The sequence below is a fragment of the Fragaria vesca genome, linkage group LG7 (assembly GCF_000184155.1).
Source record: "Fragaria vesca subsp. vesca linkage group LG7, FraVesHawaii_1.0, whole genome shotgun sequence".
Classification (NCBI taxonomy): domain Eukaryota; kingdom Viridiplantae; phylum Streptophyta; class Magnoliopsida; order Rosales; family Rosaceae; genus Fragaria; species Fragaria vesca.
This window is the reverse complement of record NC_020497.1, coordinates 15,024,935-15,048,727: the sequence shown is the minus strand read 5'-3', so window position 1 is coordinate 15,048,727 and position 23,793 is coordinate 15,024,935. Positions and strand designations below refer to the sequence as shown.

The window sequence follows — 23,793 nt, the reverse complement described above, 5'->3', positions numbered from 1 at the left end:
CCTACAGTGGCTCGCTCTAGTGCTGAAGCCGAATATCGCTCTCTAGCTCATGCCTCTGCTGAAACTACCTGGTTAGCTATCTCCTCTTTGAACTTGGTGTCCGCATAAATCTTCCCCATTATGCTTCATTGTGACAACCTCAGTGCTACGTACATGGCCTCCAACCCAGTCTTTCATTCCCGTACCAAACACATTGAGCTCGACTATCATTTTGTTCGCGAAAAAGTGGCCCTTGGCAGTCATCGTGTTTGTTACATTCCTTCAGTTGATCAGCCTGCTGACCTCCTAACCAAACCCCTGCATAAACACCGGCATAACACCTTGTGTCTCAAACTTGTCCGCCCACGGCCGCCATGTTTGCGGGGGGTATTGGAGCACATTCACAGCCTCAATTAAGAGATTGATTCACTCAATCTCAGATTCAATCACAAGAGTGATTTCCTCCATTATTCAGAATTGAGTCCTAACTTATGTATAGTTTTGGATAGTTTTGATTATGTAATTATAGGCATTACTATTCCTTATTTCCTTCTGTAAATGTCAAACACACTAGCCTATATTATGTAAGCTTTGTAATCAGTTTTGATTAAGGGAAATATAATTCTACACTACTGTTGCCTGTTGTAGGTGTGATAGAAGAAGGGGAGAACTTTTTACCACTTCCATTCTTATCTGTTAATCGTATACAAGTTCCTCGTGTTTATAGCAACCCTTTCGTTTCCCGACTTCCATCTTGCCATTTCTCTTTAGCTTATACGCTCATAATGTACCTAATCTTTCGAGTTTTTGTCTGAATTGAGCTTATGGGGTGTGAAAGGAAAGAGGCGAGAGAAGTGGAGCTTAGGAGAACCGTTTGGTTTTCGGCGTTCAATGTCGCAAAATGTGAATGTAGACTTGAATTTCTGGAATATTGACAATAATCGCATATCCTTGTTCTCTGGTTTGGAAGGGAAAATGGCATTACATGCATGCCTGTTACATGTAAAGCAACCATATAGACGGAGGGAATTCAAATTTCAGTAGCTCATGAATTGAAATGGCAAAACTTTGTCAAATGGATTGAGAGGAGGTACATTATACTTTTAGGTGAGAAGCTCACCCAAACCATTCTGGCAATTACAATCTTTGTACCCATTTCTCTCAGAGAGAAACTTATGTACACCATCCCCACAACACAATAAACATGACATAATCTTAAACCCTACCTAGTGTTCCTTTCCCCAATATACCCCATTTCACCATGTCCTCTTTTTTCTTATTGATTTACATATACAAGGAAGGAGCAAAATCACAGCCAAAAAGCCTCTCTTTATCTCTTTTATGTCCCCCCACCCAAATAAAAATTCAAAATCAAGAGAAAGGAATGAGCATTCAGCAACCCTATATGATTACCTCGGCTTCGGTTGTGAACATAATGGTCGGATAAGCCTCTGGGCTGATGGACTGCCCAACAACATAGCCTGAGATCGTGTAAGCATCTCAACCATTGACGGGGTTTGATAGGACTGAACAAGGCTTGAACCATCGGTGGAGTCACCTCTAGCTGTTGCTCTTTGCCATGAGTGTGAGCTCAGTCCTGAAAGAATGTACGCTCTACCAGAAGCCTCGTACACATGCCTACTTGCCATCCTCTCTTGCATTTCCTTGAGCTCGGCATCCAATGCTACACACAGGCGGTCATTAGATCTTGCTGACACAGTCTCTGACAATACCCTTCGACAATCTTCAAGGGTTGAAGCTGCACCAGCTAAGTCTCCCCGCTCAGCTGCAGCTCGTGCCTGTGCCATTGCCTCAGCTGCTTGGAGCCTATTACGTTGCCTGTCCACTTCTATTGACACCCTTACTTGTCCGGCCACTGCAGATCTCTCGATTCCAACTTCTTCACTCTCTAATGTTGCCATTTCTTTAGCTAAGGGATCCTTGTAAATGCATCTCACCTTTATCAATGATGTTAGATTGCTAGAAAACTCTGCTGGGACATTAACTGAAACCAGAAAATCCCTCTCTTCTTCGGCATATAAATCTCCAACATCAATAGACCCTTTGCGTCCACCAACCATCACACGACTTGGGTAACTTCCGGCCTTTAGTGAACCAAGGCAGACATTTGTATTCACACACTCTACTTCCACCTGCAGCTCTTGAACCACAACACTCAAAAGACCCCCAATGCACTGTGCAAATGCATCCTGGATAACAGCTTCAGTCTCAATAAAAGAAAAGGTCCCTCCAGATATCTCTGAAATTGAATGCATCGATGATGCATCGTGATCTGCACCAAACCCAAATGCATGCACTGGAATCTGGAAGCCTGTGTTGTCACCACTATGAATAGACAAAGGGAGGAGCAACTGATAATTTGGTTGAGCTTGGTTTGCCCCAGACCCGCTGACAGTATAAGTGTCCTGACCATCAGACAACAGTATTATGCTGGCAACAGGATTCTTTCCCCTCCGATCTTCCAATATCTTGCCACCCTTTCTTAAGCCTTCGGCAATGTTGGTCCCACCATTTGCAACCAAAGAGTTGACAGCTTGCAGAGCCTGCTGGCGTCCAGTGTCAGTCATTCGGCGGAGTGGAAAGAGGCGACGGGCTGTAGAAGAGAAGGCAATAACTGACAGCCTGTCATTGGAGCCAAGATTCTGTATCACAAACCCCATTGCCCGTTTCAGCAGTGCAAGCTTAGTTCCTGCCATGCTACCACTGATGTCAAGCACTGTGACCAGGTCTACTGGAGCACGACGATTCTGAGAAAATTGCGGCGAGCTGGATTGATTTCTGCAAGGATTTTGTGTTGTAGTTGAACCAGCGGCTTTCAGATTGACCAAAACTGTAAAGTTGTCAAAAGATTTGGATTTCGACACAGCTGAAACCTCAGGGTATGTTTTTATTTCTATCGTTCTAAAAAAATTGTCATCTGCAGAATTTTTATTGGAAGAGCTTCTCTCAGCAGCCACAGCTTGGTGATCCAAGGGTTCATCATCATTGAACACACCTGGTTCAGTAGCCGGAAACAGTGGCACAATGTGCCTTCGGCTCAAGTCTCTTCGGGGAGGAGGTATCCGGCGAACAACAGCCATCAAAGCATCATTCTGAGGCCAACCTACTGGACCAATTGGTGCCCTTCCAGGTGAAGCATCCGTAGTGGGACCCTGTAGAGGGATTTCCTTCCATTTTGCCCTACAAACTGGGCAGATTTGGTTGCCATGTTTTACATTCGATGCAATGCAGTGGAAATGAAAAGAATGTGAACATTCGGCAGTGAATAGAGCATGGCCACCTCCTTGTTTCATTTTGGTTAAGCATATGGAGCACGTCTGCTGAAAACATAAACAAGTGCAAGAAAGGAAGTATAAGTAAACCAATCAACCATGTCAACCACTATAAACACATACTTACACACTACAGTACTTTTTTGTTTTCAATTCTTTAATTTGGGTACTTTCTCAATCTCTGATGTACAATGTCACAAAGGATACCCTTTGCTACAGGGTAGACTAAACATTAACAGTTAACACATACGGACAAACAAAAAAAACGATAAAAGTGATAACCTGATAGATGTACTTGGATTAAAAAAAGTCAATGTTTGGTATCCAACACATAGGGGTATTATGGGAATGGAACAAAAACTATGAACCATTGTACAAAATTTGCTTACTTTAACCACTTGAAAATAAAAGGACAATAAATCAAAATAGGGATCAAATATTCCTCCCCTTTTTCTTATGTAAAATAATTGAATAAACTTATAGATCATTTGCAGGTATACAAGAACAGATTTTTTAACAAGGAAACATTAGCAAAGTAACTCTAGAACTGGGTTCAAATGGGGTTTTAAGAAACCATGAACCTCAGCTTTCAATCTGAATTCATTCAACAAAAGGGAAATCAAAGGTTATGCTTTATGACACTACTTTCCCCTTTACTTTTACATTATTTGATGAATCTGGAGAAAGCTTGCAAATTAACAGTCAAACAGATGAGGCCAGCAAGTGGCCAAGCAACCCACTTTCCTTTTTTTCTCTCTCTCCATGGGAAGAAGGAAAAGGAAAGGAAAACTCTTTAGTCTTCTTTTACCATTAAGGCAAACAAGATGGCCCTGAAAGTGACTTGTGCACTAAACCCTCATTCTTAAACAGTAAAAACTAACATGAATCCAAAATTCCAATGTTCAAATCATTGTGCTCCAACAAAATCTGCTAAAATCTACTATCCCCAATCAAATGACTAAGATTTCTAAACTTTGAAGGCTATAAATCATATACCATGGACCAAAAACAACACTATTAGTTTAACTTGGCTGAAATTTAGCTCAAAATGATAAGAACCCATCAACTATAAGCACACAGAATCACAGAAAACCCATTTCCATTTTTGATAATGAGATGAAAACACAAACCTTGGAAGAAGATTTGCTTCCACTTCTAGAGAGCTTCAAGCCATGAGAGGATGGTGTTTGTGTTGGTGTTGCGGGCCTGGAAGAGCCCAAATTGGCTGGTGAAAGCAGAGCAGCATCAGACAATCTCTCTTCTGAGTCCAGAGAGGAAGGAGATGAGTCTTCAAGTGTTTTGGGAAGATAGACACAGAGATTCAGACCCAGTGCCATCCTTGCCTTCCTCCATTTGCTTCCCATTTTCAGTTCCAAGATTTCAAGCTCAGAACCAAAAACCCAGAACCCCCCAAAGACTATGACTTTGAGCCTCCTCAGAGCTCAAGAAAATTTTACAAGACAGCTAATGAAGACTGAAACTTTGACAAAACCCAGATCTCAAAGTGCTTAAATTAAGCTGCTTTGGCTCTTTTCTCTAGAGAGAGAGAGAGAGAATGGGGCTTTAAAGAAAAGTTGAAATGGGGGAACACGAAAACCAAGAGAGGGATTATTAATGGAGGTAACAAAATGGGTTTGTTTGGCTGGAAAAAATGTCAAAGGAGATGAGCTGAGCTGAGTCCTCTTGTGGGTTTGAGACCTGGTAGACTAGAACCAGTCATGTTGCTGTCCTTGGCCGCTGTGGGAGAGAAAGAGAGAGCAACAGAGAGAGAGAGATGAGGTTTTGGTTTGGTTTGGTTTTCTTGGTGAGTTTGAGTTTGAGAGGTTTGTATTGGGTTTTTGAGGATGTTGACCTTGGCTTATTATTATTGGAGGGTAAAGTAGTAGCAGAAGCAGAGCTTAGCTGTTCAGAACGGTAAAAGTGCCATTGATAAAAGCACGTTTTGGTTGAATTTCCAGAGGAAAAACAGAGAGAAGTGCTTTGCTTTGTACTATTTATCTCCCTTGGATTTTCATCACTACCATTTATTGAGAATCCTCCTACTTTTCTCATACCAAAAAATAAAAATAAAGATCCTAACCTACTTTTCACTCCCTATGAGTTTCCTTATAAATTGCATGACATCTGGATTCTGGAACATGAAGAAAATGTCCCATCTTATTTCCATGACAATTCTCCCACAGAATCAATGCCGCATTTTCTGACTGGTTGATAATTTTATACCAGGGACTAGGTAGATTTAGTATTAATTGCTAAGAAAAATCAAGGGAACAGCTATTTTAGGAAATGAATGAATGTGTTAAAGAACCCAGATAGCGACTGCAGACAAGGATGAAAAATTGAAAACTAAATACTCATATTCTCCTCCATACTATTGATTTGGTCTATCTTGTACTTGCCGTCTAACAATTTTGGATATAAACCGGAAGGCGCATCTCACAACATAAATATATAACAACAAATCTCATCTCATAAGTCGTATGATAAAATAAACTCAAATGAATCTAAATATTTAAATAATTAAATGATGAGTTCTTAAAATAAATTACGTAATCGATTATCCGTTGTTACACTACTAGAAAAAAAAGAAAAAGAGTGTCGAACTCCATTTCCAGCATGAAGCTTAAGCCATGAGCCCCATGTAGTTTTCATCCTCATTGACATTCTTCAATAGTTCAGAATCATATCTACAAGTATAAAGGATTAAAGGGAGCAATAGTATGTACGCAGTATATTATAGTGTTAGTGGCTGGTTGTCAAATCCCTCTTTCTGCTCTCTCAACTCAACTAGCAACATATCTTTATCACTTTGCCAAATAAACTAAGACTCAAAACCATCGAGTGGAATGGATCATGCCATAATCCCATCCAGAGGTCCTGGATCATAATTTTTTTTCCTTCTTGTTCATAATTTTTGCTCTTCCTTTTGAAGAAAAACCCCCTCAAGAACATGAATGGTTAGGCCAAATTGGAGCCCTAGTGCAATTGTGCTATGCATCACCATCATCATCGTTCATCATGAAGAATCATTGTTGCCCATGCATGAGTCAAAATGGTGGCATTTTGCTAATGATGCAATTCTGGGGTTTGATGAGTCTTTTCACACACAGAGATGATCATGATGATAAGTATGCCACACGTGCACATCATCATCACTAGCTCGTCAACCCTGTTGACATCAGGAGATCATCTCCATGGATATCAGATGACTTGGATTTTCCCTTTTGTTTTCTCTTCTGTGTTTGTTTTCCTTTTGCCTTATTGCTTTGCTCTTATCATTTCTTTAAATTTTTCATCTTTGACTTTCAAATGCCAATAATTCATGAAAATGAAATTTAACTACTTCGAACCAGTGCCTTGCTAGATTGATAGGAAGAGGAATGTTTATGAAGTTCACTAGAAATTGCAAGAAAAATCAACAAAGTATTTAGTCATCTACATATTATCAAATAAGTGGATGATTTACCTCTAGCATTTTCAAACTTAATTGGGAACAGGCTAGCTTGTCCATGTCTCGATGGTATAACATCAAAACGCTTGTGACAAATTTATTTAGTGTCAATCTAGAGGCTGAGATCAACTATTTCGATGCCACTATTTTGGGATAACGTAAGGCTCCATGTTTCAAGTGCATCTCTCTTTAATAAGTCTTATCTAAGCTCAAACTAGCAGTGTAACCTCTAATTTGACAGTTCTTTCAAATAATCAAATAACTTTTGTTTGCGCATTCTTCGTTATTGTATTATTTTATGAGCTCAAACTAGTAATGTACGTAGCATCTAATTTAACAGCTCTTTTAATGAACATTTATTTGTGTATTATTTATTGTTACGATAATTTATATCTTAAAATATTGTAATTTTAAACTCATATTACTCCATCGTTATCTTATTATGTACTTTTTATTAAACAAGAATAGAGAATAGAGAGAAGCTTTGAAGGACATTGTAGGGTTGGCCATGTCTATGGATTATCATTTTGGACTTCAAAGAACCATGTTTAACTTCCCTAGCAGTACAAATCAACATATCGTAGAGACGTAAACTAATTAATCTCCACCTAAAACGAAGTGTTTTCAAAGTTCCAAACCTTAATACGAGTATGATAATGTACCAAATTACATTTTATAATGTTCCTCTTAAATCTAAACGATCTTGATGTTCTCCGTGTCTATTTAAATATCGTATTCATACTCGATTTTGTGTGTACTTCTATCTTCAATGCATACAAAACCTTGGTTGATGAACCAAACCATGCACAAACAACATTCTCAAACTTGGCATTTGCTTCAATTCAATATTGTTTCAATGGTCAAAAACTGGCACTTGGGACTTTTCAACAGAACTCAATATACTACTACAACCTCCATGACTTGACGAATCTAAATGACTAATATAAGTGGCCTATATATATACAACTTATATAGGCATTTGGGCATGCATGTGTTCTTCGAGAAAACAAGTGCTTGAAAACTACAATCATGTTGCTAGCTGCTGCATGGTGCATGTGTTCTTGGAAAGCTGCTGGTATAGGATTGACTGAGTAGTTTGTCATGTTATGCTGACCTTGTTTTTTAAAACTATTGCAGATTCAAAACTTTATCTGCAAGAACATCTTGGCTCAATGGAAGTGTCCAAAGTTCTTTAAAATTAAAGAGGGGGAAGCTAGAAGGGTTATATAACATTGCATGCAAGATGCTGGTGTTGGTAATAGGACCATTTTGTGAGGAATAAAGGAGTCTAAAGAAGCTGATCTTCTCTACCACTCCCATGTAATCGATCTATTTTGTAATGGAGATATACCATAGATAATATGCGATCATGCATCGATGTCCGTATATTGTCATTACAATATAAACTAATTTTGAGTCCAATAAGTACATGTAGAGTTGGAAAAATCAAATAAGATTGGAATACAGTACTGTTCTAGATGAAATTGAGTCAAATATTCCTGGCCATCGATCAACTATGGAATAGTATAGGCACTTACTAAAGGTTCTCTACATATAAGCAAATGGGCAATTGGGGAAGTGGGATTGGGATTGGAAGTTTGAAAATGGGTTTGAGTGGTGAAAGAATAATGTTGTATCTCCATTATTTTCAAACATTTGGTAATAGTCTACTGTGGCATCAAGAACCCTAAAGCCATATTCATGCCACGTCAGCTGCTTGCTGAAATTGAGAGTGCACACTGAACTGGCTAAGCATCACATCCATTCTACCAAACACTAAATCCAAATCAAAGACTTAACAGCAAGCAGAGCTTAGTGATCATTCTAATGAATTGAGGTGAGTGGGAGTTCCCTATTCTCACTTTAGCACCCCTCATATATCAGAAGACAATGCCTTTCAAAAGAAAAAATGCTGTGGCTTTTTAGAGAGCAAAAAGTTATTCCTCTCCCCCACAAAAGAACATCAACAAAGAACCAAGAAAGTGACCCCTTTTCATTTCATACCCCCTCCCCCTCCTTTTGAGAGCACACATGCCTCACACAACTAGCTCAGCCAGTGATGAGAAACAGAGAGGGTAGAGAAAAGAATGAAGGGTTTTCCTAGCAATGAGTGGATTAACAAAGAAAGAAGGAATCCTTATGAACAAAAAAAAGAAACCCTTTGTGGGGAGGGTATAGGATTCCCTTTACTACCTCTAAATTTGCCAGACTTTCTGGGGCAAGTCAACCAGAAAGCTGACCTTTATATATAGAATATAAGTATAGTATACCAAAGGGAATCCCTCCCCTTGTTAATGTGCTCCCCACTTAAGAGGTGAAAGTGATTAAGGGCAATGAATATTTTGCATCTGGGATTACTCCAAATCATGCATTACAGTCATCATCTTGTATAAACTTCTAGCTCTAGGGTAGTGGTAAAGGGTAGTGGTAAAGCACTAAAACCATTCGTCTGTTACATCAGCTAAATGTTCAATTCTCGTCTTCATGCATCTCATAATTTTACCCCACATAGTGTGGAATTAGGTTTTCTGACCCTACATATTGGTTCTCCCTTTCATGGAGCACATAATTTAGTGTCGAATAGAGAGTTCAGAGAATATCTATAATGCTAGTTCAGTGGGGAGAACTGGAGAAGATTATGTCACAGGGTAATACATTACAATGATTACATATATCTTGAGCAATAGATTATACAAAAGTTGGGAGAATCTTTTCCCATTAGGCTCCTCTTATTTCTAACTGTTTAGGATATTTATCTATTTTCTCCATGGAGTTTCAACCATGCATATCCACTACAGTGAACAAGTAAACCAGTAAGCTCTCCTTAATTATGATGTCACATGTATGTTGATGATCATACTAGCCAAACCTAATCCATGCACACACTAGGGTCCATATGTTTTAGCTCATCTTTCATTTTGGTTCTGTGCTTGTTGCTTTCTAACTTTTTCTCTTTTCTTTTGTTTCAGCAAAGTGATGTTTGTGTATGTGCTTCTGTACATGTATGACTGTATGAGAAGCTTAATTCGGATCCAATAAAAAGAAGACATAATCTGTAACCTATTCCAAGGAAAAGAAAACTGGGTGTTGTCACTGCCTTGGGCTAGATCTGCTCTACATGAGCTACATCATGAAGTTTAAACCATGAACTTGCCAAGAGATTAACTCAAACTAGTCCCAACTTAGCCCTGATTCAATCACTACGGCAACTTCAATAGCTTTGGAATTGGAATTGGAATTGGAATTGGATTTGGAAAGACAAAGCTTCCTGCCAAGAATGCGTCAAAATTGCAAAAACCAACATAACAATCTATTTGGCCTAAAAGTCTCCGATTCCACAGAAAGAAAGTTTAGGATGATAATGAAGTAGATGGTTCTTCTATGGACAACTAGTTTAAGATTGAAATGTCAAAACATGTATAAGATTCAACAATGTCGCTTTGTATATTCTCTTCCTTCTATATCCTCAATAGCAACAATTAGAAAGATCAGTTGAAACTGACACCTGATATTACTTGCCTCACCTTCATTTCTCAAGCCTTAGTCCAACTAAGCTCTACATGTAACTTTCCATTTTTGGAGTCAATTAAATGGTACTTTTGGTTGATTCGTCCATTGTGTACCACATCAGAGAGATTAATTTCCACATATCCCAATGATTCCTGCGCATAAGGAGATAGTGCAGAGTTTAAACATCATAAAATGTAGCGCATCAATGGATCAGTAAGAAGAGGATTGTGGTGATCACGATTGTACCTTTCTTCTGAAACTAAGGGCTCTGCTTCTGCTCAGGACCTCAATATGGATCTTCTCATTTACTGGAGGTTCATCAAGCATGAACTGGAAATCTTCATTCCAACTTGGGTTTCGAGATTTTTTTATCACCTGACAAAAAATAACTCTAACTTAAGACTATCCAGATAAACTTAATCTAGAGAGTGCTAAACTGTACGTAACAATGATAAAGAAATATCACATTCTACTAACATCTGTTCGAAGACTTTCAGATCAGCTGAAGTCGACCAGTGCAAAAATAAAAGTCATTCTTAAACCTTTTTGTTACTTGAAGTCATTAACTTTTGAGACATTGACATTAGAAAACCTAGATTTCAAGAAACTGAACTCTTTAGATTACGGAAGATCACCAAGTAGGTATGGTTTCACTGCCCTATAGTCTATATCTCAGACAAATTACAACTGAAAGAGTCTTACAAGATTTGTGTACTTCGAAAATGTCCCAAACCTGTTTTCTCTTGACTTTAATTTGGATAAGTTTGTATTGTGAACTTCACATAATGAAAAGATCTGAAAAATATCAAAGGGAAAATTCACCTTTGTTTTCTTTTCTTCTCCTTTAAAGCAAAGCAAAGCATAAGGATTGTTGTGATGCTCCCCTTCTACTTCCTCAGCTCCCACGACCATCACTGACAGTAAACCTGCTTCATCCAGGGTTTCGCCACTATCTGATGACTTGCTAATTCCACTCTCAGTTCTCCCATATCCACCATCAGGTCCATTAGATGTCAGGCTATCTGATTTTAAAGGAACATAAGTAAGCTCCACCACAAGTTGTCCTCTACGCTTCTTGTTTTGAGGATCATTAAGATTTGTGTTCTTGACCAAATCCAGCACAAATTCCTTTGTCTCCCCAGGAGTTAGCACTTGTAAAGGAATAAGTTGCATTCCCAATCTGTCATGTCTGCCAACCTGTGAAGAGCACAGAAAAGAAGATCCACCTCAATTTAAACCTTGTCTATGCCAAAAGTTAGAAACTCTTCTACAGATTGCCACACAGAAAAATTAACTGATGCAAACAAAGAATGAGTACTAGTGACTTGTATGAATTCACCATTGTAGAGCAGGATGGTAAAAAGTATATATATGTTTACAGGTAACAAGAAATTCAGTTAAACTTGAATGTGTTGGGCAGGCATGATTTCTCTAAATTTTAGTATTGACCAATTTTGTCAGAACTAGCATGTTGAACTTCTGATGACAATTCCTTGAGAGATATTGAGAACCAATACCAACCTAAGAACAAGTGAAGCTTTTTCTAAAAGGAATTACTATTACATCTTAGACAAATCTCAAATTCCTTTTTTCTATTGTTTTCCTGCAACTACAAAATTCAAATTCTTAAAACGAGGAAAACGAGGCTTAAAATCTAGGAAAGAAAGACAGACAAAAAATTAAGTATCACAATTTGATTACTTAGTTCTAAGGAAAAATTTAGAGGAAAACCTTGTCCCAGTCATAGACTTGTAACTCAAGCCCTTGAGTATAGGGGTCTTTCACAATAAGCTTGAACTTCTCATTCCACTCAGGATTCAAAGATTTCATCTTAATAGTGGTTTTCTTTGCTGGCAACCTATCTTCAGTGAGGCTAAGTTTCACGTAAGGATCCGAAGTTCCCAGGAAGTCCATCCTTAAAAGCTTCAGTGCTCGAACAACCTTTACTTGAAGTATTCCAACAGGCTTCTTTATAGCCGCTCTACAGGAAGTTTTCAAATTAATATTATAAAAAGAAGAGTGCATTAAACAAGTGTTTTTCAATAATTATAGAAGGTTTTACAAGTATAAATTTCATGATTACTCACGTTGAAGCATCAAGAATGGAGATATCAAGTGTTTGAGGCCAGAGATAGAGGTTTGCGACTTGTCTCTTGATGGTGTCCTGCAAAGCACCTAGAATAGTGAGCATAAAGCATCTAACAATTATCCAAATTCAGATAATTTATAGACTGAATCCAAAAGCCTACCCAAAAAAGGAATTACTGGTGTAGCACCTGAATAAATGGATAGAGGCCTGGAATGGACATGATGTCCCCTCCCAATATGTTCATCCCAAAATCTACATGTGGCTGCAATGAGATCACAGAAAATCACCTTATCAATGTCACCCAAACTAAGAAGGAAAAATAAATTTGAAAAGAAACTATGCTCCTATTGACCTTTTCCAATAAAGAAACCACAATGTTTGCGAAACATGGAAACGTTGGCACAAGAGGCTTCAGAGTTATCCGTGGTGCTGCAAATACTTGCAAATCCACTAACTGAAAAAGGAGCACAATCAACATATATAGCAGGACATATATAATCCTAGTCTTCTCTTCAATAATTTAATTATTTTCTCACCTGAATTTTAACTCTTAGAGACAACAACTTAACCACCAGAACTATGTTGGGGTTGCCAGCCCACCTAAATGCTGGTTCCATGACTAGTTCTTTCTCATTAGTCTCACAAACTTTCAGACCTGAAAGATTCAAAACGTAACCAAAAAAATATGAGCAAAATGAGGGTTGATGAAAGGTATACCCTATTCAAAACAGTCTTTCTTAGATTGTGGTTTTTACTGTGACATGCTATGCTCAAATCCTTGTATACCCCTTACTGATGTGAAGATGAACGGAAATACCAAAATGTGCATAGTTTTAACAGACATAAATTGCAACATGCTTGTTGATTATGTCTTACTAAAGCATATTGAGGGGGCAAACAAATTGGATGTGAAGTTTAACTAGTCTTGGAACAAAGTTCTCAAATAGGCTTTTCCCCCAAAATATAATACATAATGTCGTTTAGGTTATTAAAGTGAGTACAGTACCATATATTATGGGTGGCAGAGTTCCGAGACTTAGTTCGTCGAATTCAATTGTCTCAATGTGATACTTGCCAATGTATTCTGCAAAGATAGGTTGTGCCATGCTTCTTATTGTGGAGCAAATTGACTGCACAGCAAAAAAATGAGCCATGAATACCTTTTTCTTTTTTCATTTTAATAAAAAGGAACTATATTATCACCTTGTCAAGGTAAGGCCACATATCCAAGAGAAACTTGTTTAGCCAGTCTACCTGCACAAGGAAGCGTAGAATGAGTACTGAGACATTCAGGCAGTGGTCAGGGAAGGAAAGAGCAAAAGTTCAATGTAAAAGGAATGGATGACGATACTAACTCGATCATAATCAGGGCATTTGATCCACAATGGAATTTCATTTAGAATATCTTCCAAGTTACTTTTCTCTAGTTCATGTAGTGGCCTGATTACTGGGTCCTGCAACACAAGTATTTTAAGCACCAAACAAAGTCAGACCAAAAAAACATACATGCATTTCTGCTAATTAATTACTTCAGAGTACTTTTGCTTAGCAGTGTTCATGATTATATTCTAACCAATCTAAACACAATAAGAAAAGGACAGCTAAATCAAAAAATGAAAACTACACCAGTTTCTAGTAAAATCCCAGAAAAAAAAAATAGCTGAAAGGAAAAAGTAAAACAACCAAAAGTGATCATCATGAATTTTAAACATATAGGGACACCATGAATTGGACAATGATTTCATCATTCAAGATTACACACATCAGAAAATCAATTGACAACTCTACCTAACTTACAAATTTGGTTGCAATCAAAGAACTCAGAAGCAAGACTAGAACTACTATCAAAAATTCAAAATTTCTCAATACCCATAAGAGATGCAGATGATACCAAACCTTCATACTCATTTCATCACGTATCAAGAAAAAGCACAGGATCCAAGAATCAAGACTTGTTCTTTGCAGAAACATACTTGCATGCATCATCTCAGAAACCCAGTAAAGAAATGCTTCAAGTCATTAACAGAGCTTATTACCTTCACTTTCTTGGGCTCTGAATAGATGAAAAGGAAGAAACCCACCACCAGTCCAATCAGACTTCCAATGCCAAAACCCAAAACCCCCAATACAGTACCCAAAAAACCCATCTTTCTGATTCAACAAAGAGTCTTGGTTTCTCAGAAAGATGCAAACTTTTCGAGTAAATTTGAGAAGGGCAACAGGAAAGGAGGATTTAAGTGAAAGATATCAACTAGGGGAGGTATGAAATGGGTGGTAGTAGCAAGAGCGCCAAAAAACAAAAACAGGGTGCGGTTGGTTGGCTTCAAAATTGGCACTCTTGTCTCTGCCTCAAAGGAAGCTCTGTGTTTTGGCTCAGACTCGGAGCCTCACATGTAACGACGTGTACATTACAGAACAGTGTAACGTTCTCAATGTCTGAAATGCCATTGCCAACCCTTTTTCTTCGAGTAGATGCCAATTCAAGGTTGGCTTTGAAAATCTTTTCACTCACAATATATGTTTTTTTCCTTCTTCTTTCTTTTAGAGTTTTTTCTGTTCAAAACATAAGGAGGTTGATTTTGAAAATGAAAGAGCCAAGAACAGAATTCAATTTTATTTATTGAGTCTTAATGAGAAATGACTAATGAGAGTGACCATAAGATAAGGGATGATTTGCAATAATTATATATACATATTTGTTCCCACCTCAAGTTTTATGAAATGAAAGGTGAAAGGTACAATATCTTAGATTTTGATTAAGTTCTACTTGTAGTTTGCTTTCATATCTGCCCATTTTAATTTTAATAAATGAAATGGACATACCAACTTCCCATTCAGAAAAAAAAATGGACATACCAATTGCTGGTGCGGCTGCCCTCAAGTAATTTGTTTTTCGTTTAGTTGGAGGACATTTTTCTCCAATGAAATATTAGCATGTCATGGAGCACACTTTCTCCATTTTAATTTTAATAAGAAAATTTGGAAATTAAAATAAATTTAAAAAAATAGAAAAAAAGAAAGAGAAAAGGTCAAGGAAGGGATTTCCATTCGGACCATTCCCTACTGTATTTTCAGCAATATCCACTTGTAAAGTTCTCAAAACAGGTCAAGAAAGGGAACAAGTCATTTCCACTTGTAAAGGTCTCACCTTCTGTCACCAAGCATCCTATCTGGCCTTTCTGGATGGACAGAAAGAAAATGATTCTAATATTTTGATCTTCTAAGCAATCCTGTCTTTCATTATTTTCTCTATTATTCTTACATGTATTGTTTGCAATTTTCATTGATGCTGATGGGCGTGCAGATGTCGACCACAGCAAGAACAGAGAAGAATATGCCCGCACATAAACATTCGTCAAAACAAATCACAATTTCAAGAAGATGAAAGACTGCAATTTATAAAACATTGACTGTGTCTTAGTTGAAGATTGGTATTATATATAGTATGCCTTACCAACTAAGTTAATTGGTGTCTTGATTCTTCTGCATCACTACAGTATTTCGTACAAGTTTTAGATTAGTTGAGGTTGACATGTATTTCATCACCTTGTCAAAGTTCAATCACCCACCATAAGAAAAGCTGGTTGGTTTCTTGTTGCAAAATCAGAAAACTTTGGAGCCCCAAACCAATTAGTATTTAGTAGAATGACATAAGTGGCTGCGATATTGGATAGTGATGAGATCGAAGTTAAATAGATGTACGTACATAACAATGAGGAAATCTCCATTTGTACTAATAATACTAAACATTTTTCTTTGCAAAAAAATGAAAGCTGATATATTACTATACAGAGTAAAGACTATAAAATTTACAGCTTCAGTGTCGTCAGCATCTGTTTTTGTGAAACTGGTATATCTCTATAGACTCATTAGCATGCGCAATGTAATGGAATTTGAGACAAAAAGAATCCTTGAGTTTGTACAGGACCTCTTTTTGCTTCCTCACTAGTGAGTAGTGAAACTTGTAACGAGCAATAAATTGAAGCTTATAATGCCAAGTCCAGAAGAGTATAGTACTGTATGAACTTTGATTCACAGAGTCAACAATGTTCTGATTGTTCTCCCCTCTAGTTCTAGGTTAATGTCCAGGTTCCATTCCTCATATCTTCTTCCAGATGATCTCAACATGTATAACTCCATTCTTCGAATCGATCAAGTGATATTTCTGGTTGATCCGGCCGTTGTGTACAACATCTGCAAGAGTAAACTCCACATATCCTAACGACTCCTACACAGTGAAACATAATGACGAGTTGTTAAATTATGTACTGCAAAGAGTATAGACTACTAGTACTGATAACAATCATAGATGGAAGCTAGCATCAATGCTTGAACTTAGAACCTTAAATCGAAAACCAAATCCTGTTCGCTTGCTGATAACTTGAATGTGAATTATCTCATGTAAAGGAGGCTCCTCGAGCATGAACTGGAATTCTTCATCCCATCTTGGATCACGAGTTTTTCGAATCATCTAATCGAAGAAACCAAATTGTATCATAAATATGAGACCTATATATGTAACAAAGACTCAATGAATTAAGATCTCTGAAGACCAATTTCACCTTTGTTTTCTTTGTTTCTCCTCCAAAGATGATCAAAGCATAAGGATTGTTGTGACATCTGCCTTCTACATTCTCAGCTCCTTGGATTATAACTGATAGTAAACCAGCTCCACCTAGAGTGCTCCCATCATCCAAGGACAATGACACTTCTTTGATTCCAATTTCATTAGTAGTTTCGTTTTCCTTTGGCTCCATGATATCCAAAGGTCCACTAAATCTCCCCATTTCCTCTTTGAAAGGCACAAACTTCAGCTCGACCACCAATTGCCCTCTTTGGTTCTTGCTTTGAAAACAACAAGTATCATTTCTGTCGCTGAGCAAATCAAGTTTGAACTCCTTCATGTCGAAAGGTGTAAGCATTTTGAGAGGAACTAACTGCATGCCTATCCTATCATGTCCACCAACCTTGTCCCAATCAAAGACTTGTAACTGAAGAAACTGGGAATTGGGATCCTTCACAATAAGCTTGAACTTCTCATTCCACTCGGGGTTCAAATTCTTTTTCTTGATACTTGTTTTCTTAGCTGGTAGCTTATCTCCAGTCAAGCTGAGTTTGACATAGGGATCCGATGATCCTAGAATATCCTTCTTTATGAGTTTAACTGCTTGAACAACATTCACATGTAGTATTCCCACCGGCTTTTTTACAGCCACACTGTATCAACAAACAAAATAAAAAAAATTTAGGCTGGAGAAAATAACTGAAGCAGAAATTTGATCAACATGAATCAACTTACGTTGAAGCATCAAGTATAGGTATTTCAAGAGTTTGAGGCCAGAGGTAGAGGTCTGCAACTTCCTTTTTTATGGTTCCCTGCAGGCAATTATGTTTCATGGTTAATTTAGATCTGACTTACCATCCAAATTTCCAAACATGATGATATAGATAAAACTCTAACACCACTAGAATAGTATTACCAGTGAAGCACCTGTACAAAATGGTAGAGGCCAGGTATAGACATGAGATCACCTCCCAATATGCTCATTCCAAAATCTACATGAGGCTGTGGATGGTTCAGAGCAGCTCAGAAACAAAATTATCACACTTCTTTATGCAGCACGAAAGAAATGCACTTGAACTAGTGTCTATGCTTACCTTTTCCATCAATGACACCACTATGTTTGCAAAACATGGGAAGGCAGGCACAAGAGGTGTCAAAGTTATCCTTGGGGCCAAAAATATTTGTAAGTCCTCTAACTGATAATGAAGTTTAGTCAATTGTGGATCGATACCATATGGATACAAAATAATGAAAGAAAATATAAATCCTCACTCTTCTGTTTTAAAGAATGATTCCTTACCTGCACTCTAATTGGTAAAGAACAAATATTTACAACTACAACTATGTTGGGATTGCCTGCCCATTTTATTGATGGCTCCATGATTAATTCCTTCTCATTAGTCTCGTACACTTTAAGACCTGAAAAATTGTCTTCTAGAGTAAGTAAATAGTAACAGAACAAGTACAAGTGAATTAGATGATGCTTGCTGGGAGTATATATACTCACCATTTAGAACAGGAGGAATTGTTCCAATGCTTAGTCTCTCAAACTCGATTTCTTTAATCTGAAACTTCCCAATGTACTCGGAAAATATAGGTTCAGCCGTGCTTCTTATCATACCAGTAATTTCCTGAGCATTATGTTATAATCATTTTAAAAAAAAAAAATAATGTCAGACTTAAAACAATAAGAACCAAAAAAAAGGAACGAATGACAATGATCAAGATCTTGGTCACCTTGTCAATGTAAGGCCATAAATCTGAAATGAACTTGTTCATCCAGTCTACCTGCACATTTACAAATGAAACCAATGCAGATTTGGATCATGAGTATGTTCAGGAATAGCAAGGGACTAAAATAATTAAAATTCAAGTGAGCATTAAGGAGATTGAAAGGCCAAACTAACTCTATGATAATTTGGGTTCTTCACCCACAATGGAATATCCGGAAGAAGGTCTTGCAAAGCACTTTTATCCAACTCATGAAGTGTCTTGATCACTGGTTCCTGCCCCCATAATGTCAAGTTACTGTAAGTTATGCAGATATAGGCATCAACTATGTTGTGTTGATTTTACGTTTTGGTATAGAGATTTCACCACTACACATGGCATTGAATTTGATTGGATTCCATTAAAAAATAAAAACAGAAATGACCTCACCTATAACAATAAGATACCAAAATGGAAGCATGATACCATCTTTTGCATATTACTGTATTTGAAATGAGTTTAGCTTGATCTCATTTTTCAGAAAAGATGTGCATTGCATGATTTGCATCCATAAACGTTACAAGATACGAAAATTTTGAGAATTGAAGCCTGATCAACTTAGATTTGCAGTATATATAAGATGCCATTATGTTTATGATAAGACTTGCTTCAAGAAACGATGCGTAGAATATTTAAGATATAAGCATGATCAGTATAAACTGTGGAGACAAGTTATGGTACAAGGATGTATATCCTACTTTTATTTTACATGTACTTGAACAAAAATTACATGTTATGAATTAAATTACAACATTGAGAACAAATTTACCAAATTTATTTACACTATTTACATGAAGTTAAACAAAATTACAACTATGAGAACAATTTGTTCAAAAAGTTGTAAAATGGTTGTACATTTTGTAATTACAATTATTAGAACAAGATTACAAACAATACGACTCAGCATTACCACTTTGACTACAAATATGTTGTCATATTTATAAATATATGTATCACATACGGGTAGGTACCATAGAATTTCTCTAAACTGTGATATGCATGTCTAGAATATACAGCTAAAAATTCATTCTTGGATAGAAGTATTCTACATTTCTACAACGACAATCTTAACAGTTAACACCAATTGATCATCAAACATGAGCATGAAAGGATTGTATAAGACTTTCTAGAACTGAAACCTGATCAACCTAGATTTGCAGTATATATAAGATTCTATTATATATGTATGTATATGATAAGACTGGCTTCAAGGAAACGATGCCTCAGAAACTCAAAGTTCTGTATAAGCATGATCAGTATAACCTGTAATGTGCTTGTCTAGAATATACAGCTAAAAATTCATTCTTGGAAAGAAGTACTACCCACCACAATGTTAAGAGTTAAGACCAATTGATTGTCAAACATGAGCAAAAAAGATGGATTTTACCTTTACTTCGTTGGGTTTCGAATATATGAAATAGTAAAACCCCACCAAGAGTCCCAGAGGAATTCCAATTCCAAATCCAAGGATTTCCAACAAGCTGCTCAGAAATCCCATCTTTCTTCTTCTAAAACCTCCCAAGAAACTGAAACTCAGAGAGTGGATACATGCATTGATAAGGACCAACAAGACAAAATGTGATGAATGAAGGTAACTCTTCAAGCGATGGATTCTAGGGAAGAATGTATAGTTATTAGGAAAACGTATGGAATTAAGCTCTCCTCCAAATAAAAACCGCCAAAAAAAAAAGATAACACGTTTCTGAACAACTGCTTCGAAACAACCTTAAATTCCAGACATTGTCCTTGTTGAAAACTCTGTTTCTTAGAAGTCACAGCTTTTTCAAACTCTTGGGGGTCTAGAATAGTTCAAGATGGAAACCCTTGTGTGTATATGAAAATTGGGTGAACGCCACGTAAGAGAAACCTCCAAGTATATGACTAACCATGGAAAACTGCATAATTTAGTATTTTTGGGGTTAATTACAGAGGTTTTGTGGGTTGTTAACTTGTTAAGCTGTTTTTTGTCCATTTCAATGGATAATTTTATCTTTATATATGTCAAAAACATCATCAAGCTAAGAACATGATAAAAAACATAGCACGTTTTTCATACAATAAGATCGATTTCGAGCAAGAACAAGTGAATGGCTATTCCAAATTTTGGCATATATTATTCCAACTCTGATTTCATCTTTCTTTACTTCAAATTTGAGATGCTATTATTTTAAAGCACTATGTATGTATGCACCAACAACAACATCGATAATCAAAATTTCGTATGTTGTCGAACTTTTGTTCTTTCTTTATCATGATTACTTGGTCGTTTACTTAATTTTTTGTTCTTTGGGGTTAGATATTGCCAAACAAGAGAAAAACCAATGTATGTTTGTCAATACCAAGAGCCACCTTTGGTCTTAGCTACTTGATATAAAGAATGAAGTGAGAGTGAGGCCTAGAAATGTTGCTATTTTGTGCTTTAATAGTTTGGAAAATATGTAGTCCAAATTGACAATCTTCCTTTCTTGCAAATGAGTGTAGCCAACTTTATTGGTTGCTAAGCCTTTGAAGCTTTCCCTTTGATTGGTAGTCTTGGCATATGCAGATATATGCTTTGAGAAGGTCACATAGATTTTTGTCAAATAATAACAAGGATCAGTACAAACTTCACGCAACAGACCAATAAAAGAAGGCGTGGTGGTGTTGGGGTGTGAGGGATGATTCACGGCAGTGCGTGGTGGCCTTAGCTAAGCAGGTTCCACGTCTGTGCTCGGCATTACATGCTGAGGCTGAGGCACCGCGTGCGGGGTTACTAGTTGCCATACATCAACAATGGGATGCAATATTGCAATTGAAGTGGAAGGCCATTGTGCCGCTGTGTTATATACCACTGCAAGAACCAAGAGCTGAAAAAGATTTGTCTAAGGTTGGTGTTATTATTACCGAATGTAAACGTTACTTACAGTCCTTTAATTGTATTATTCATTTATTCTTAGACCTATATGTTTATAGGGAAACAAATGGTGTTGCCCATCGTTATTCAAGATGTACTTGTGGAGGATGGGTGCAATATAACCCGAGATATGTTGGTAATATGTTCGCCTTGAGATACTATTCTTCTATTAATAATAATACAAATCTATATATGAAGAAGAACCACCACTTCAACCTAACGGGTTTCTGCCCGTATAAAAGAAAATTCAATAAAAGAAGCTAAGATCATTTTCAAACTTGAACGTGTAGGAGCAAATTGGTGGTTTAGCAATTAGCAGTTGTTTGAGTGAGATTTATAAAATTGTAATCATGTTTAGCTTTGTATATGAGAAACCCAACCCAACCCAACCCAACTGGAAATTGGTGGAGTGACTTGTCTTCAAGTTGATGGAATAGAACTGGGCTGCTAGGATAAGGACTGGGCCGACCGGGCCTATACTCTTTTAACAATACAATTACTGTTGTGGGCACACCACAGTAATGGAGAAGGTAATCGACTGTGCAAAACGCTGTATTGTTAACGATCTGGTTCTTCTCAAGAAGGAAGGGAGAAAAAGAAAGGGAACAAGAAGAACGGGAGCAAAAATAAGGTGAGCAATGAGGAGGCTTTGCCTCTCTCATCTGCAACTCAAGACGAAAGGGAACAAGATGATGAAAGGGAACAAGAAGAATGGGGCAAGAATAAGGTGAGCAATGAGAAGCCTTTGCCTCTCTCAACTGCAATATGATGTTAGCGAGGCTCTTTCCAGATAATGAGTTCCAGCACCAAGTTGCTAGTATTAACCTATCCAGCTGATGAAACTGAGTATGGTTTGTGTGACATTTATTATTTTACTATTCACGAATGCTTGGTAGTGTTACTTTGTTTGGGAGTGCATCAGTGTAACTCTACGGTCGACTAAATACACTTGGATGTGTCTTATATGAAGTTTCTTACTATGTCAAAAAAAAAACTAGCCTATTTTAACCTAAATACTTTGATGCGTTGTTTATGTCAAGGACTAGATCTATGGGTCTCTGTTGATGTTTTGTGATAGAGAAATTATATATATCAATTACCAATCCACAAACCATGTTTTAACTAATGATTTCTGATCATACTCATTGAATATTGGTAATGTGGGATTTGTTCAATGACAATGATCGAGGATGAAACTTTTAACATTGACCCAGTAGACAAATATGGCAGAGCCACACTCATAGTTTATCCCTTCCACACAACAACTACTAGATCAATTTCTTTCTGCAAGAAGTACTTCAATTACTTTGTTAACGCAGCTTCCAATAATGTGCAAATCTAACATGCTAATTGCTCTGTGATGACTCATTTTTGTGGGTTTTAATCCAAATATTGCCTCTTACTTACAGCTATATTAATAGAAATAGACCTTGACCCGGACCTTACTTGCATGATAAAGGTCCTAGAGGGGGGGGATGAATAGGCCTTTTTGAAATTTTCGTTATCTTCTGTATCCGAGAATAGCAATGACTTGTGCTATCCCAGAATCACAGGATACGAGTTTGCAGAAAGTAAATTGCAGCAAATAAAGAAACAACACAAGGATGTTTTTTACTCGCAAAAACCCTGAATGTAGGAAGAAAAACTACGTGTCTCTAACTCTTGAGAGACAAAAACTTCCACTAAGTTGAAGTAACTTCTTATAAGAATAATAGTTCTAGTGATACACTACCACAGTGCTATCCTTCCTAGTCCCGAACTAGTCTAGACCTATTCCCTCTCTTGTTTCTAAGTTCTTACAACATGGGATACTTTTCGAAGTCTTGTTCGTGAATTCAGCTAACCACTAGCAGATTCAACCTTGAACGCTTCTTGGGTTGGTTGCACTACACATCCCTCATGGTATGCAACATGATATGAGTTGATGAAAGAAGTTTTGAGTTCAAGCTCTAAGGTTTACAGTCACGAAGAAGACTTAGAGCAGCATGAACAATGCAAGTTAAAAACTAGACTCAACAAAGAAAACGCAATAAGGCAGTTTTCGACAACCACTGAGCAAAGCCAAAGCTATAGATATATATAGGCAGACAAGGCATCAAAGATGATGCAGGCTGACCTCAACATGTTTCAGAAAGGTTTGGACAGAAGTGTTTGGTTCCCCATACTGAAAGTGATGTAACCAAATGGAGAGTTGACACAAGCAACCTCAATAAGACAAAGACATCTTTCCTAAAACATGAACGA

General features: G+C 37.3%; 3 protein-coding genes across 3 annotated transcripts; all 3 read right to left on the bottom strand.

Moving 5' to 3' along the window:
* Positions 1-1,033: 1,033 nt before the first annotated feature.
* On the bottom strand, positions 1,034-4,861 carry LOC101294015. Its single transcript, XM_004307333.1, has 2 exons — positions 4,403-4,861; positions 1,034-3,317 (listed from the first exon to the last, which is right to left on the bottom strand). The coding sequence occupies exons 1-2, from the start codon at positions 4,634-4,636 to the stop codon at positions 1,389-1,391; spliced, it is 2,163 nt and encodes a 720-aa protein (XP_004307381.1). The 5' UTR covers positions 4,637-4,861; the 3' UTR covers positions 1,034-1,388.
* Positions 4,862-9,761: 4,900 nt separating this feature from the next.
* On the bottom strand, positions 9,762-14,832 carry LOC101293723 (synaptotagmin-3-like). The gene is made up of 12 exons (XM_004307332.1): positions 14,359-14,832; positions 13,678-13,776; positions 13,526-13,576; positions 13,329-13,452; positions 12,859-12,977; positions 12,675-12,776; positions 12,510-12,584; positions 12,321-12,397; positions 11,965-12,214; positions 11,056-11,430; positions 10,480-10,608; positions 9,762-10,385 (listed from the first exon to the last, which is right to left on the bottom strand). The coding sequence occupies exons 1-12, from the start codon at positions 14,467-14,469 to the stop codon at positions 10,257-10,259; spliced, it is 1,641 nt and encodes a 546-aa protein (XP_004307380.1). The 5' UTR covers positions 14,470-14,832; the 3' UTR covers positions 9,762-10,256.
* A 1,501-nt stretch (positions 14,833-16,333) lies between these two features.
* On the bottom strand, positions 16,334-20,154 carry LOC101293435 (synaptotagmin-3-like). Its single transcript, XM_004307331.1, has 11 exons — positions 20,044-20,154; positions 18,794-18,892; positions 18,624-18,674; positions 18,394-18,517; positions 18,187-18,305; positions 17,981-18,082; positions 17,814-17,888; positions 17,622-17,698; positions 16,885-17,539; positions 16,665-16,793; positions 16,334-16,550 (listed from the first exon to the last, which is right to left on the bottom strand). The coding sequence occupies exons 1-11, from the start codon at positions 20,152-20,154 to the stop codon at positions 16,422-16,424; spliced, it is 1,671 nt and encodes a 556-aa protein (XP_004307379.1). The 3' UTR covers positions 16,334-16,421.
* Between the last annotated feature and the right edge of the window lie 3,639 nt (positions 20,155-23,793).